This window comes from Tenrec ecaudatus, chromosome 2, assembly GCF_050624435.1.
Source record: "Tenrec ecaudatus isolate mTenEca1 chromosome 2, mTenEca1.hap1, whole genome shotgun sequence".
In the NCBI taxonomy this organism is placed as follows: Eukaryota; Metazoa; Chordata; class Mammalia; order Afrosoricida; family Tenrecidae; genus Tenrec; species Tenrec ecaudatus.
In genome coordinates, this window is record NC_134531.1 from 218,816,450 (window position 1) to 218,832,471 (window position 16,022).

The window sequence follows — 16,022 nt, forward strand, 5'->3', positions numbered from 1 at the left end:
AGCCTTCATCTGTGCTCAGGGAAGAACAAGTCGGCACAGCACAAACCATTCTCTGGTCCTCAGTCCGCTCATTAGGTTCTTGTCCTCTAGTCTTCAGAGTTTCCTACTTTCACTGTTTCCTCTTCCTTATCTCCTTCTCCACCTCCTGCCATCAAACTTCCCTTCCTCACCACCCACACCACTCAGCCCAGTGACGCCCACGTTGCCCAATCCAATGAGGGCTTGTCCCTCTCTCAACCCCACTTCTCAGCAGCCTTCGACTCAGTCACCCCCGCCCTCCGTCCTGAAGCACTTGCTTCTGGGAGCTTCCACGACGCTAGACTTGACTAGCTTTTCCCCTTCCCTGTGACAGCTTGACATCTTGGCTTTGCTCCTTCTCCCTTCCAGATACTTCACATTTAATATGTGCCAAACGGAAGCAATTGCCTCCTCCGAAATCTTCATCTTTGCTCGTCTGCATCTCAATGACTTAAGTCAAAAACCTAAAGTCATCCTCCATTGCTCTTTCAGTCTTTTCATTAATCAGACATCGAGTCCATCAGCAAGTCCCGCTGTCTCTGCACTTTAATTCGCCCACCTCCATCATCCCTGCCTCCAGGTCAGTATAAACTCCGCAATAGTCCTTTACCGGGACTTCCAGCACACATTGCTCCTCCCTGCCACGGGGATGTTTCCTAAGGATTGAATAAGATCCTATCACTGCCCTGCACATTTTAATGGTTTCTCACACAGAAACTCAACTCCCTGCCGTCGAGTCAGTGCTGACTTACAGGGACCTTCCGTGGGTTTCTGCGGCTGCAATTGTTTGCGGGAGTAGAGAGCCTGGTCTTTCTCCCACGGAGGAGCTGTTGGTTTTGAAGTGCCTACCATGCGGATCGCAGCCCGATGCCACTACACCACCAGGGATCCTCAGCGTCGTGAGTGGGTCAAACCATGCCCTACGTATCCCAGCCGCCTCAGTCAGCTTGGAGTGCCTCTGCCCACACTCACTCAGCTCCAGTCACACTGCTTTCAGCACATTCTTGCCCCATGCCCTTGCCCTTGCTCTTGCTCAGCGCCCCCTCCTATCACCCCACAGGGCTGCTGCTTCAGCTTTTGGTTCTCAGCACGTGTCGCTTCCTTGGGGACATGCTCTGTAACATCTACAAAGGCTCCCCTGACTCCCAGGCACTTTTTGTGACATCACACTCGTTTTCCTCACAGTGCCAGGTACCAGCTAAATACTCTCGGGTATTAACTGATTTGAACAGACTTTAGTTTGTTAGAGCATCTCTAAGTTCCTTGGAAAAGTGCACAGGCGCAGAGTTCCCACACATCCCTTCCCTCTCTTGCAGTTTTCTCCTGTTGTTAGCACCCTAGTACTCATGTGGCTCATTTGTTTCAGCTGATAACCACGATCCATAGATTAACTGAATTCTAGGTATTTCACAGTAGGGCTCTTTGTGCTGTATAGTATCACAATAGTTTCAGAATCAGAATAGTTTCAGGATCAGAATCGTTTCCCTGCCCTAAAAATGCCGCTGCTCCCCCTAGTTCCAGGAGCCCTGGTGGCACAGAAGTGATAAGGTCAGCGGACTGAAACCGCCAAGCTGCTTCTCGGTGAGCTAGAGAAGGCTTTCTACTCGTGGCAAGGGTTACAGTTCCGTATGTAGGCCATAAGGTGGTAGGCCAAATAAGTCTGGGGATCCATGACCTAGTCATGCCTTCTCCCAATCTGAGCCCGGCACCCACTGGCCTTCACTGTAGTTCTGCCTTTTCCAGAATGTCCGATATGTGGAACCTTACACTACGTAGCCTTTTCTGAGTGGCTTCGTTCACTTGGCAAGACATGCTTGCAGTGCCTCCTTGACTCTTTTGGGACTAGATAACTCGTGTCTATAAATCACGGCTTAATACTCCCGTGTGACTGCACCTGTGCGTTTACTCATTCACCAACTGAGGGACTGCTTGGTTGCTGTCAATTTGGGGCAAAAATGAAGAAAGCTGCCATAAACGTCCACGTGTAGACTTTTAACTGGGCGTGTGCTTTCAGCTCAGTTGGGAAATATCTCGGAGCACGGCCGCTAACTCATATGGTAAGCTGACGTGTAACTGTGAGAGTTGGTCAGAATGTCTTCCAAACTGGTGGCACCATTTTGCCGTGCCACCAGCGATGAAGGCGAGCCCTTCTTGTCCTTGCCAACATGTGATGTTGTCAGTGCTGTGGGTCTGACCCACTGTCATCGGTGCTCAGTGGTATCTCACTGTTGTTTGTAACTTTCAAATGGGTGCTAACGTATGGAAGGCATCCTGCTGGGGCAGAGCTAGTGGAAAAGTCGGTAGTTTGAACCCACCAGCTGCTCCTCGGGAGCACAGGCGAGGCTGTGACAGTAGTCACTGTTGTTGCCGGTCGGTGCTCTAGAGCCGGTTGGAAATTCTATGGGCAGTTCTAGCCTGCTGTCTGGAGTGGCGATGAGTCGGAATCGATTTAGTAGTGATGGAATTATTATTTTTAATGACATCCAATATTGAACATAAGAAAGGGATGAGGTTTTCTACTCCTGTAAAGATTTAGTCTTAAAACCCACAGGAGCAATTCTACTTTGTCCTGTAGAGTTGCTATGAGAGAAATCGACTGACTTGATGGAAGTGAGTTTGTTTGGTTTTAATGTTGAGCGCCGTGATTTTATTTTCTATCATCTTTCCTATGCTCCATGTGGGCAGGCTCCTTACTAATTTCGTTTGCCGTTCTAGCACCAAGACCTAGAACATGGCGCACGGCATATGCGAGACACACACTAAGACTTCTTTTCTTACAGGTTTATTATATATAATCCAGAACCTGCACATTCACTGCGTATGTTTAAAAAGTTCCAGTGGGCAAAAATATTTTTTAAAGTATTCTATATCATACTTCATATAGCCAAAATAAGAATTTATACAGTTTATTTAGCAAGACTGAAATAAAACAAGCTATGGTCCAAATGCATAGCTTTTCTAGGGCTCTGCAGTTTGCTGATCAAGTCTAGTGAGATGCTCACCAGTCGGCCCAGTTTGCAGTTCAGTGGGTTCTAAACAGGAGCAATAAACACAATCCAGTAAACATTTGGCTCCATTACTGGCTTGAGGTAAAATTTAATGACTGGACACAAACCAGACCCAGTAGCAGGTGACACTCCACAGTCCACACCGCTGTCCTCCCTGGTGGGGCAGGCGCATGCACTCAGCACAAACGACAGAAATAACCAGGGGTAACGCGTCAGGTAGGAGCAAGCTCTCTCTTTCCCGGAGCCACAATTGTAACCACAAACGCCGGCTGAGAAAGCATAATTGTTGGGTGAGCCCAGCAAATGATAGGATCCTAGTTACAGGGTCTTTATTGTAGAATTAAGTATCATTTATTTCTTCTATGCAAACCACAAAATTAGCTATCCAGTGCCCGTGGCGGGAGGCGGGAGCTGCAGGTTTGTCCAGCACCTTTCTCTCCCGCTTCTTCTGGGATGAGGAGCCTTTCAGATGGAAAAGGAGGCCTGGTGGCGCAGTGGTACGAGCTGGGCTGCTCACCACAAAATCAGGAGTTCAAAGCCACCAGCTGCACTGTAGGAAAAAGATATGGCTGTCTTCTCCTGTGAAGGTTCCCAGGCTCGGAAAGCCTACATGGGAGTCGAGATCGATTCAATGGAAGTGGTGTTGTGGCTTGTATTGTGCTAAATACCTCACATGGGAACTAAAATGCATTGTGAAGTCCTGGCCCAGTGTTAACATAAAACTGACACCAAATATATTGTCTTGTCCCTGTGTCAACCAATATGAGAACTGGCATCGTTTCCTGTCTTTATGTTAAAAGTCCCTAAGACCTAGCAAAAATAATATCTTGTCCTAAGATATATTAGCTCCTGAAAGGAAAGAAGAAAACTGAAGACCAAAATAATTGTCAATCACAAAAACAATTCCTTTATCAAAAATAGCAGCTTTGGCTGTTAAAGGCTTGAAGTCAAACAAGTGGCCATCTAGCAGGGGAACAACTAAGCCCACATGGAAGAAACACCCCAGCCTGCGTGATCACGAGGGGTTGAAGGGATGAGGTATCAGGCATCAAAGACCCTGAGCAAAAAATCATATCATTGTGAATGAGAAGGAGAGTGGAGTGGGGACCCAAAGCCCATCTGTAGACAACTGGATCTCCTTATGGAAAGGTCTCGGGGAGGAGACAAGCCAGTCTGGGTGCAGTGTAGCAACGACGAAACATACAACTTTCCTCTAGTTCCTAAATGCTTCCTCCTCTCCACCCTCCACCATCATGATCCCAATTCTACCTTAAAAATCTGAATAGACCAGAGGATGTACACTGGTACAGATAGGAACTGGAAACACAGGGAATCCAGGACGGATGATCCCTTCAGGACCAGTGGTGAGAATGGTGATGCCGGGAGAGTGGGGTGGAAAGGGGGAACTGATTACAGGGATCTACATATAACCTCCTCCCTGGGGGACGAACAACAGAAAAGTGGGTAGGAGACATCGGACAGTGTGTGAGATGACAAAATAATTTGTAAATTATCAAGGGTTCATGAGGGAGTGGGGCACGAGGAGGGAGGGGAAAAATGAGGAGCTGATGCCAGGGGCTTATGTGGAGAGCAAATGTTTTGAGAATGATGAGGGTAACGAATGTATAAATGTGCTTTATACAACTGATGTATGTATGGATTGTGATAAGAGTTGTATGAGCCCCAATAAAATGATTAAAAACCAAAACAAAACAAGAGGGACTGTATTAAAGGGTCACAGCATTGGAGGTTGAGAACCACTGCTTATTGTTTCTTAATACTCTACTTTTTTTGTTTGTTTGTTTTAAGGCCACTGTCAATACTCTACTTCTATGGCCCACTGTTGTGGCCTCGGTTCTTCCTCATAACTCCTGCTGGATCAGTGTATGTACATTGGTATAGATAAGACTTTCAATCCAAGGAGTCTGCATAAACCCCTCAGAAACAGTAATGGGAGTAACAATTCTATCACGGTATGGAAAGGGAGGGGAAACAGACTGCCATGATGGCTGGATAACCCCCTCAAGGGTGATGAATTACAGAATAATTGTAGGTGATGGGATACATCAGATGGTGCAAGATATGAAAAAAAATATATGTATATAACATATTAATGGTTGACAAAGGTGGTAGGGTTGGGGAGGGAGGGAATAAAGAGGAGCTGATATCAAATGGCTCAAGAAGAAAGATTATGTTTTGAAAATGATGATGGCAGCATCCGTACAAGTTCATTTGATATAATTGATTTATGGATTGTTATAATATCTGTAAGACACCCCCCCCCCCAGTAAAATGATTTTAAAAAAGAAAAAACTAGCAGCTTGCTTATCACAATTGATGTCTGGGGCCTTGCTGGCCCCACCAAGCCAAAGCTATTTCACTTGCACCAGCCCCAACCAACTCTGTCATAAAAGACCTGAACCATCACCCAGCTCTCCCAGGCTGCCCTCAATGAGAAGGAAGGCGTTGCCAAGCCTCTCCCTTACTGTAGCCGCTCTGAGAAGCTTGGCTTTTGGTTTGCTGGGAAGCTTTGCCTGGTGGTCCTCAGGGGCATGGGGAGTTGACAAGCTCCACATCCAATGCTGACGGCAGACTTCTTTTCTCTGAGTCTCCTAGGACGAGCTGTGTCACCTACGTCGCCTCCCCACTACATACTGAGTCATTGGCAATGTCAAGCAACGAGCTAAATGCAAAGGCTCTCTGAAAGGCCCGGGTGCGTTAGAGAGGGAGTGCACAGCGTCCCACACCCAAGGCGAGCTTGCTACGTCACTCAGCTCTCCCGCTGCAGTGCTACACAAGGACAAATGGGCTGCCGGCTTCTTTCCACCCTGCTATTCGAGCACCAAGTTCGTCGGCATGACCTTGGGAAGGCTTTACCTGGCAGCCTCATGCCCCTCAGGATGGCCAGCCACGCAATTCTAAGGGCTGCTGCTTGGAACCTGTCATCGCTGGAACTCAATGGCACTGTCTTGGTTTTTGGGGACCTTGAAAGTTTTCTGCTTTTGACTGGGCGCATTCTTACCCGTTTTCTATCACTCGTTTCAGTGGGAAATACTTGGAGTGCTCCTTCTCTGTGGAAGGTTTCTGCCTTCTGTTGGCTCTAACTCTTGCAGGGTTTTTCCTGTATAATCCAAAACCTACTGCCGTCACAATGGATTCTGACTCATGGGGACTCCACAGGTCACAGTGTAGAAATGAACCACACAGGGTCTCCAATGACTGTGACCTTCCTGACGTTTATCTCCAGGCCTTTCCTCCAGGGTGCTCCTGAGTGGATTTATACCACCAACCTCTGGGTTGGGAATTGACTGCCAATTGACTGCTCGATCCAAGGACTTAATACTCATGACACATACAACTTACAGTGTAAGAAGTAAAAACAGACCTTTTTTTTTTTTTTAAAATCCAAAGGGGAAAAAAGAGACCCACTAGTTGGCGGCTAGCATTCTTGGCTGAGCCTGGCACACCTACCACACACATCTTCCTCAGCATCAGATTCTTCCAGGGCGATCTGAGGCTGGGCCTTGACCTCCAGATTTCTGCTGAGCCAGCTAGTTTGTTCCAGGGAAGAGCCAGCAATGTTCCCCACTGCTTCTAGGATTTTTTGCGTGACTTCCTGGGTGTAATCAGGAGAAAGACGGAAGGAAGTTAGTTAACGACAAGAATCCAGAGGAAATATAACGCGAGCCACGCATATACAGGTAGGTTTCTAGGTGCCATGTCAAAAGGTAAAAAGAAACCGGTAAGATTAACTTTAATGTTCTATTTAACCCAATATGAGGGCGAGTCGAAAGATATTGCCACAAAATAATAGAAACCTCTATCAAACAAAAATATCACACTCTGAAGCTACTGATTGACTCTGCAGTCTCCTCCTAAGCCTAGCCACTTCCAGTTCTCTACCCACCCACCCACCCACACCCCAAAATGATAAAAGCATTCTGCGTGCTCCAATTTACACCACATAAAATGGCAGTGTGGGCATCCTTGGGGACTCAAATTGTGTGTCTCTAAAGAATGCTCTTCGAGTTGGGGAACAAAAGAAGTCTGCGTTGCAAGATCGGGCTGATGGGTGAGGTTTTCCAAAGACATTCCGGAAGGACAGCCCTTGCTGCCCTCAAAGGATGAGCAGGCACACTGGGTGGTGGTGATGGGGGGGAGGGCAGGGCTCCTTCGCTGGCATTTTCCCCACCAATGCAGTTTTCACTTCTCTTAAAACACCTTCGAAATAAGCTCTTTGATCATCCCGTGTCTGTGGAGAGAATCTACTGAGATTAGCCTTTGGAATCCCCAAAGACAAGCTCCCCAGCTTTCTGAACTACTTCTGCCTTGAACTGAACGTGCCCAGCAGATACTCTTGGAAGCCCCTCTTTTGAATGGGCCTTTTTTGATGGCACTCAGAGACAAACTCAAGGTCATTTCTGAGGGAGCTTGATAAGCAATATAACACAGTGAGCTTTTACATTTATTTCTTTCACACTAACATTTGGAAATCTGGCATGTATTTTACAGTTCCACAAAGCACTTGAACTGCCGACCTTTTGCTGCGTACCCGTGCACTATTAGTAACTGGACCACCCAGGGAACCCTGTTGTCTTTTATGCAGAATAGCAAACGCCTTCATAGTGGGTGCCTGTGGTCAGCAGAATTATGGGCAATTTAAACGTTTTGTTGGTAATAATCTCAACTTGCAGGAACTTCTGTAAAACTCTTCCCTACTTGGGGGCCAGGTTGACCGGTGGTCTACATTCAGTGTCATCTCTAGCTGCGTGCTCATGTTGATGCCCATTGGCACGCACAGTGCAGACAGCACCCCCTGCTCTCTTTATGCTTGCAGGGTGCTTTCTGAGAGCAAGGACACAGCGGTCGCCACAGGGAGGGCATTTGCCATGGAGAAAGCAACAGGCTCTGATCTACAGTCCACGTGCAGTTCTTCCAGTGGTTCCGGCAATAACTTTAAGAGCCATTTCTTCCGGGCTGGGAGGCCAACCCAGACCACACTGCATTTGGCCAATATTAATCCTGGCGGTTCCTTTCCCTAGGATCAGCCTTTCTTTGCCTCATGGCCTGATGTTGGACATTTTACGAAGCAGAGCCCTTGCTTTTGTAGAAGGCCCCTCCATGTGAACCTATTCAGTTGGGGGAGAGGCATTCAAGTGTGATGCCCTGTCTGGCACTGATGCTAGGGTGACGCCATGCAGGTGCTCCTATTACTAGTCAGGCTAGTGTCTATTCAAAGGCGGTGTGGTGGTTACAACATTTCATGTCAACTTGAAAATATAAAACAGTGTAGGAGTGGAGTCTAGCTTGTCAAACAGGTCACAGGCTGATGGTGCCTCCTTGTGGGTATGACTTTCTCATAAGGTAGATCATGGGAACCTCCCCTCTCTCTGCCTTCACTTTCATGGCAGGACCTATGCCAGCCCTGTGATGCTTCCATTGGATCCACAAGACTTTGCACCCACCAGCCTGTGATCTACCTGCCTTCTGCATCCTTGACTACGGCTCTGTGAGTCTGAAGAGGGACTCTCGGCCCAACTGCTTTTGATATGTGCTGTGTTTCACCCCCCACCCCCACCCCAAGTAAAACACCCACAATTAATGCATGGGAGGATGAAATTAATTCAAACAGCTCTGGAATAGAACATCTTACATATACTATGCATATCTTGTGACATTTCTAGGAGGGAATTTTGGCTTCATTTACCCACAATATAGGTAAATTATATCATCCGGTTCATTTTCTTTCGTTCTGTTCCTTGTCTTTAATCTCCTTCCTATATGCATAAAAATAGGCTGAAAATTTCTTACTTCTCATCATAGTTGTATAATAAAGGTATAAGGTCAAGAAGTCATGGATCATGTCTGGTTGTTCCCTGGTAATCGGAAAATAAACAGTCTATACCATACATTCATCAACAGTATAATGGGAAAACATAGCTACACGTCTAAAGTGAAACCATTAGGTATGTCAGGTCTACTTATTTCAAAGTTGAATTCACGTCAATGGATGTGAGCAACATTCAAGCAAAAACAAACCAAACTAGGCATAGTATGTTCATGAGGCGCGCGCACGCACACACACACACACACACACACACACACACACACAAAGGGGGGGTGGTGTTTGGTGTGGGTGTGAGAAAAAGTATGTAACGGACAAGTTATTTGCAAAAAAGGAAAACCCACTATGATTTGCGAGGCGACCCTTTCAGACCATGTACTTATCCTGTTCCCCATTAAGCATGTCAGGCTTCCCTACATTCCATTCCAGGCTACTTCACAAGCTTTCAGTTCCTGTAAGCCACGGCTATAAATACTGCAATATAATGGTGATCTTTCGTCTTCTGTGCTCCTACTTTTATGAACTGGTGTTCTATGGCAAGAAGGAGTTTTTCTTTTCCTGTGAGTGATTTTTCCTTTCACTTTTCATTGTTTACCATTTTTTCTTTGCATTGTTTTTATGGGAGTGGGGAAACAAGAGGTTTGAAGAATTGAATCTGTGTACAGAGACAGGGTGATTATTCCCATGACATTTAAGAACAAGCTCCAAACACCCGTGAGTGGGGAGAGAGGGGTGCCATCGTTTTAACGTCCACTTACATACCCTGCTCGAGCATGAGAACTTTGTCCGTAGGCCTCGGACAATCTACAGACAGTAAAGGAAGAAGAGTTGGGAACAAAGGCAGCTTTTAAAAGTCAACTCTGCACAGTGTTTCTGATCGATGGTGACGTCCTTTGTGGAGGGGGCAGATGGTTAAGTGATGGGCCAGCTGGTGGCTCAACCCACCCAGAGACACTGGGAAGAGAGGCCTGGCAATCTGTTCGCCAAAGGTTTGAGGGGACCATGAACAATACAAGAGAGCTCCCTACCCGCAAAGGACTCTGGGGAAGAACCCAAGAACCAGACAGAGCCTAGTGACTTGCAGCCTAGAGAAAACACGTCCAACACCCAACTCCGTGGAGAATGGCGAGTGGAACTCACTAGTCCAAAGACAAGCCCAAACGCAGACATCACACAGGTTCCCCCTGGGTCTCCTGCTCGCAGCCTTTCGGGAAAGCCCTCAATACCTTCACTCACACTACCACTGGTGTGCGCAGACCGCTCCCTGGGTGGCGCTCAACACTCCATGTCTGCCTTGTTGCTGTCACACAAATCTTCATGTCGACCTCTGCATGTTATGTTAGTGCTCTAATAAAAGCTAAATCGGAACAACCTGGCTTTTGCTGCCCATTTCTTTATTTTCAGCCGTTTTATTAGGGGGCTCATCCAACTCTTATCACAATCCATACAGACATCAATTGTGTAAAGCACATTTGTACATTCATTGCCCTCATCATTCTCAAAACATTTGCTCTAAGTCCCTGGCATCAGTTTGCTGCTCATTTTTGGAATTTGCCCTGTGACCCTTGAGCCACTTCTGCCATTGGTTTGATGGGGTGTGACTAGGTCAGAGCCCTGAAAACCCTGGGGAGCAGTTTCACTGTACATACATGAAGTCGTCATGCGTGGATATCGACCAGACAGGCCTAACCACCAGAGACGCTGCGGCACTGCTGGAATAGAAAACCTTTGCTGGACTTGCTGCGTGTACACACCTGCAGGTCTTTTTGGTACTTCTTGCTTTCCAGGCTGGGAGTTCTTGATACGAAGTCATTCAGCATGCTGTTGAGAGACAATCAGCTTCAGATAAAGAATTCTGCAGACACAGAGTGTTCCACCCAGAAACACCATGACGGTGTACATGCTGGGACACCGTACCTGAGGAGCAGAAAATACCCGGGTGGAGCGAGATTCAGCTGCACAGAGTCCTTTAATACTCCCAACAAGGAAGGGAAGTTCTCTTGCAGGGCTGGTACTGGGAGCCTATTTGAAAAACACAAAGAAATATCCCAACCATGAAGGTGTCAAATTGAAACATTCAGGCACTTCACAATTGAAAAGCAGTTGGGGGTGGTGGTGGTCGTGTATGGAACTGCCATGTTGGATATTTTTTGTATTAAAATATACCCAAGCTAAGTTCTAGTATTCTGGCAAGAACTGGGGGCGGGTAGACCTGGGCTCCTAGTGGTGAAAGGTCAGGTCCTCTTGGCTTCCTTGTTTATAAGATACAAGCCTTAAATGAGATGATTGCCATTGACCTCTGGAGCCTGCTCAACGCTGATATTCTGCCCGACATGGTTCTAATCTTCCTTGGCATTGTTGGTGACATGCTGTCACCCATACAGCAGTGAGGAGTCACCCAGCAGCAAGTTGACCGCTCAGCAGCTCTCAGGCGAATGAAAGGGATTCTGTACTGGCTGCTAAAAAGCAGGGGGCCCAAGTGAGAACACCAGAGCCCAGGGGCCCCCAGGGTCAAGTCTTGGATCCCCAACTTACTACTTCTTGCGTGAGCTTGGCAGTTCCTTCTCTGTAAGAAGATGATGATAAAAACCTAACTTGAAGCTGCTGTGATACCCAGATGCTGTCAGTGAATAGGGCAGTACCTACTAGCTCTCACTCATCTTTAAACTTCAGAGGAAAGCACAGCAGTGATGTTTGTGGTGAACGGCTGACAGCTTGTCGGATTGTACTCTAGTCTAGGGACACCTGCACAGATGACCCTCAAGTCACTTCCTTGCAACCTTGGTATGCACAAGTGCTGCCTTGGGACGGTTATGGACCGCCAGCTGTGTTAACCAGCAAGACTGTCCCTGATTGTGACGGCCATTTACTGCGGTCCTCCTGGCTCATGCCTAAGGATAACAGGGCATGGCTTTCTTGAGATGTGGCCAATGTCCCCTTCACTCCCATCCTTCTTTGTCTCCCCACACCATTCATTAGAGAGACTGTCCTCTGCCCATGGTAGAGACTTAGCATCCTTGCTGAAAATCACATGACCATTGATGTATGCTTTTATTCATTTCTGGATTTTCAATTCTAGCCCGTTGGTCTATAGATCTATCATTATACTAGTTTTGGACTGCTTTGATGACCGTGGCTTCGGAAGGAGTTTTGAGAGCATGAAGCTGAGTCTGCCCACTTTGTTCTCTTGCCCACACTACTTCGGTTATTCCAGGCCCCATGCTATTCCATATACATTGGAGAAGTAGCTCTTCCATCCATTTCTGCCAAGAATGCCACTGGAGTTTAGACTGGTGGTGTCCTGAATCCATAGACCGCTTTAGGTAGCGCTGACGTGTTAATAATACAAAGGCTCACCCTCATTTCCTGCAACAGAATGTTCCACACAGCGGGTGGTGGGCCGGGGGTGTGGCATGGTATGGCGTGGCATGGCGTGGCGTGGGCAGTCTGGAAAATGCACCTGGGATGTTGCCATTGTAGTTGCTGAAGGAGGCTCAAGGAAAGCGTCCTTTCCTCTATGGAGAAAGCCCGAGGGAGCACTTCCAGTGCCTCCTTCAGGTGAGGCTGCTTACAGCAGAGGCTAAGCTCAGCAAAGGAAAGCCGGGGCCGGGCCGCCCAGCATTAAGCCTGTGAAGTCACTGAGGTCACCATCAAGATCACCACTTACCCTCGGATCAAAGAGGCCTCTACTGCCTTCCTACTTAAGTGTTTTCTGGACATCGATTAACTTGGAGCTGATTCTTTTGAAAGCTTAACGGTCTTTCAGGCATGTGTTGCTACATAAATAAAGTGCTCCACAAATTCACACGGATTTTTAATGTCCGGTTAGATCGGCAGAGAAGGAAGGATTCGTTCATTCCCAGGCCTCTGGAGGAACCTACAGCGTCACTTGCGCATTTTCTGGACGAACGCTCCCCAGTCGCCAAGAAGTTAAGCCTGTTCCTAGGTAGGGTCACCGCCGCCGTGCCTGTATTCCCCTAACGCTTCTCAGGAGAGGCTATTACCTTTGGATGAACGCGTAGCTAAACTGCAGCACAGGAATGTCCACGAGGGGCGATTTCTGAAAGGGAAGCAAAGCCACGTCTGTAGGAAAAAGGCTCAGAGGCAGTTCAGATGCAAAACAAACCAGAGATAATCGACCTTAAAGAGTCAAGATCTGGAGCCAAAGACGCTTGCAGCCCAAATCTCCCACAAGTACAACAACACGAACGTGTCCTACGAGGCCCCAAATCCTTAGCAAGCACTTCTCTTTAAAGACATCTACTGTGATTTCCTGTTCTGTCTACTTTCCATTCCAGCCTACCACAGTGCACTTGGGGAGAACTCCGAAATACTACTGAACCAAAAGTTTGGGGGGCAATGTTGACCTTTGTGAAGCACGTGACTCCCTACAGGCACGAGACAACACAAATGTCTCATTCTAAGGAGCCCTGGTGGCATAGTGGGTTTTGTATGGGGTTGCTAACTGCAAGGCCAGCAGTTCAAAACCACTAGCCTCTCTGCAGGAGAAAAATGAGGTTTAACATTCCCTTAAAGATTCATAGTCTTAGAAACCCACAGGGGCAGTTTTACCCTGTCCCATAGGGTTGATGGCAGTGAGTTGAATTTTTTTAAAAATCATTTTACTGGGGGCTCATACAACTCATCACAATCCATCCATCCATCCATCCATTGTGTCAAGCACATTTTGTACATCTGTTGCCATCATCATCCTCAAAACATTTTCTTTGTACTTGAACCCTTGGTATCAGCTCATTTTTTCCTCTCCCTCCCCTCCCTCCTTCACAAACCCTTGATAATTTATAAATTATTATTATTTTGTCATGTCTTATGTCTCCCTTCACCCACTTTTCTGTTGTTCATCCCCCAGGGAGGGGAATTATATGTAGATCATTGTGACTGGTTCCCCCTTTCTTCCCCCACCTTCCTCTTCCCCTCCTGGTAGCTCTACTCTCATTATTGGTCCTGAGGGGTTTATCTGGCCTGGATTCTCTGTGTTTCCAGCTCTGATCTGTACCAGTGTATATCCTCTGGTCTAGCCGGATGTGAGTTGAATTCTTAATGCAGGGAACTCCCTTACACCTGGCCCAGACGACTCCCCTAAATCCTGATTGGACTACACAGAAACTGGTTCTAAAACATAGTTTATCCCCCCTTCTCCTTGCTGGTAGGAAGCTATCTGTAGAAATTACAGAAAGTAAGCTAATAAATTAGACTAAACCCCAAAATATTGGAAGACCACCAAAAAATGAGTCAGCCAGACCAGTGTTCTTTTTAGCACGGGAGATGATCATAAGTAGCTACTTGCAGAAATTCATATAGCATGACGCAACAGGACCTGCCAGTGCCTGTCCTGCCAGTTTAGAAAAGCTGCCTTCAGGAGGAGGTCACCAGTGCTTCCAGAGCAGTGAAGTCATTCCTGACTTTGGGGGAGCAGGGGCTGACTTGTCAGCTTCCATGCAACAGACAAGAGTTCAATTCCTGGCCAATGCACCTCATGCACGGACACCACCCATCTGTCAGGGGAGATCTGCGTGTTGCTATGCAACTGGACAGGTTTCAGTAGAGATTCTATATTAAGACTGGCTAGGAGCAAAGCGCTGTCATTCCATCTCCAGAGCTCACGACAGTTGATTCCCACCTGGTCATGGGAATGGGGTAACTGGGTAGTGAGTGTCTCCCCTACTGAGCGTGGCCTCAAGGAGAGTTAGGGTTACCCTGACAGTGGTCTACCACAAGGGACTAACTACTGGTATGAAGGGTCAGTTTCTTACTTGTCATAAACGCAAATCCACCGAGGATGAGGCCCTGGCTCCGTGCCCAGGGAGCTCAGCGACGTCCCTATATGAATCCATGAGTGAGGGAACTTGGGGCTGCGGCCCCGGGCGGGAGGCCAGGGAGGCAGGTCTGATCATGCAAGCTCGCTAGAGTCCATTTACATTCAATTCCTTTAACACTGAACCGGTTCCAAACACTTGCTCTCCCAGTGCTAATTTTGGGGGTGGCATATCTGCCAGTCCCAACTGGAATACAAGCCGATGGAGGGAAGATACTATTTCCCTGTTCAGGACTTTCCTGGCACACGGCATGTAGGAGCCCCGGTGGTGTAGTGAGCTCAGCAATGCAAAACCCCCATCCCTCCAAAGCAGAAAGATGAGGCCATCTGTCCCTGTAAAGACTTGCAGCCTCAGAAACCCACAGCGACAGTTCGACTCGGTCACAGAGGGTTGCTACGAGTTGGAATTGACCTGATGGCAGTGATCTTGGCTTTTGTTGTTTTTAAGCCATGCGAGGCAGGAGTTCCTGGGTTGGGAGAATGGTTAATGTGGTTGGCAGTTAGTTGAAAGACTGCTGGTTTAAATCCACCCAGAGGTGCCGCCGAAGAAAGGCATGGGGATCTACTTCTGGAAAAATCCTACGAAGCACAGCTCTCTTCTGACACACAGGAAGGGCCTACGTCAGAGGTAACTTGACGGCACTGGGCACCGCGCGGTGCACATGCTCCATTTTCAAGATGCTCTGCAGCCCACGTGACGGTGAGAAGTCCGCAGCCAACAGGACCGCCAGCTGTGGTGGTCTCCGCGTTAGCACTCCACAGGGTCGTGTGCCAGGGAGCCTTCCAGGAAAGAGGAGCAGCAGTTGAGCTACCGAATGGGAAGATCCCACATCAGAGCAGTCATCTCAGCTATGAAAATCTCAAAAGATGTTCTGGGGTCAGGCGCCCCACTCCAGGGTGAAAAAAAAAATCTGTGTCTGAAAAAAGACATCTTCAAAACCCAAGGGTTCGCTTTTGCTGCCCTTCCTGACTTAACTTGATGACGTAACAGCCAGAAATGCATTTCTCCACACAGGCCTACCCTGGAGCCACTGCAAGTTTGCTTCCAGGCCGCCACACTGAGCAAGGAGGCGGGCTCGTGGTAAAGGGAGGCCCATGCCTAGTTCTGGCTCCCCAGGGCCTCTAAAATGTATGTTCACTGCACTGTATGCTAGTCCGTGTGCAATAGCTCCATGAAAGTCTGAAATAATGCGCACGTACCACAGTGCGGCTTGGAGACCCCAAGCGAACACGCGCACTCTGTCGGACAATGAGGGCACTGAGGGGCGCAGCCCAACACAAACCTTGATGAGAGTGAGCTCTCTGTGGGGCACGA

At 47.8% G+C, this 16,022-nt stretch overlaps 1 protein-coding gene across 2 annotated transcripts in view; it reads right to left on the reverse strand.

The window, feature by feature from the left end:
• Positions 1–16,022, reverse strand: part of DOP1B (DOP1 leucine zipper like protein B) — a 168,869-nt gene that overhangs the window by 18,615 nt on the left and 134,232 nt on the right. For both annotated transcript variants that reach the window (XM_075542318.1, XM_075542317.1), the window contains exons 24-27: positions 12,876–12,931; positions 10,789–10,893; positions 10,626–10,692; positions 6,498–6,642 (exon numbers count right to left, since the gene is read on the reverse strand). In XM_075542318.1, the coding sequence (XP_075398433.1) occupies positions 6,498–6,642; positions 10,626–10,692; positions 10,789–10,893; positions 12,876–12,931 (373 nt within the window). The remainder of the gene's footprint in view (positions 1–6,497; positions 6,643–10,625; positions 10,693–10,788; positions 10,894–12,875; positions 12,932–16,022) is intronic.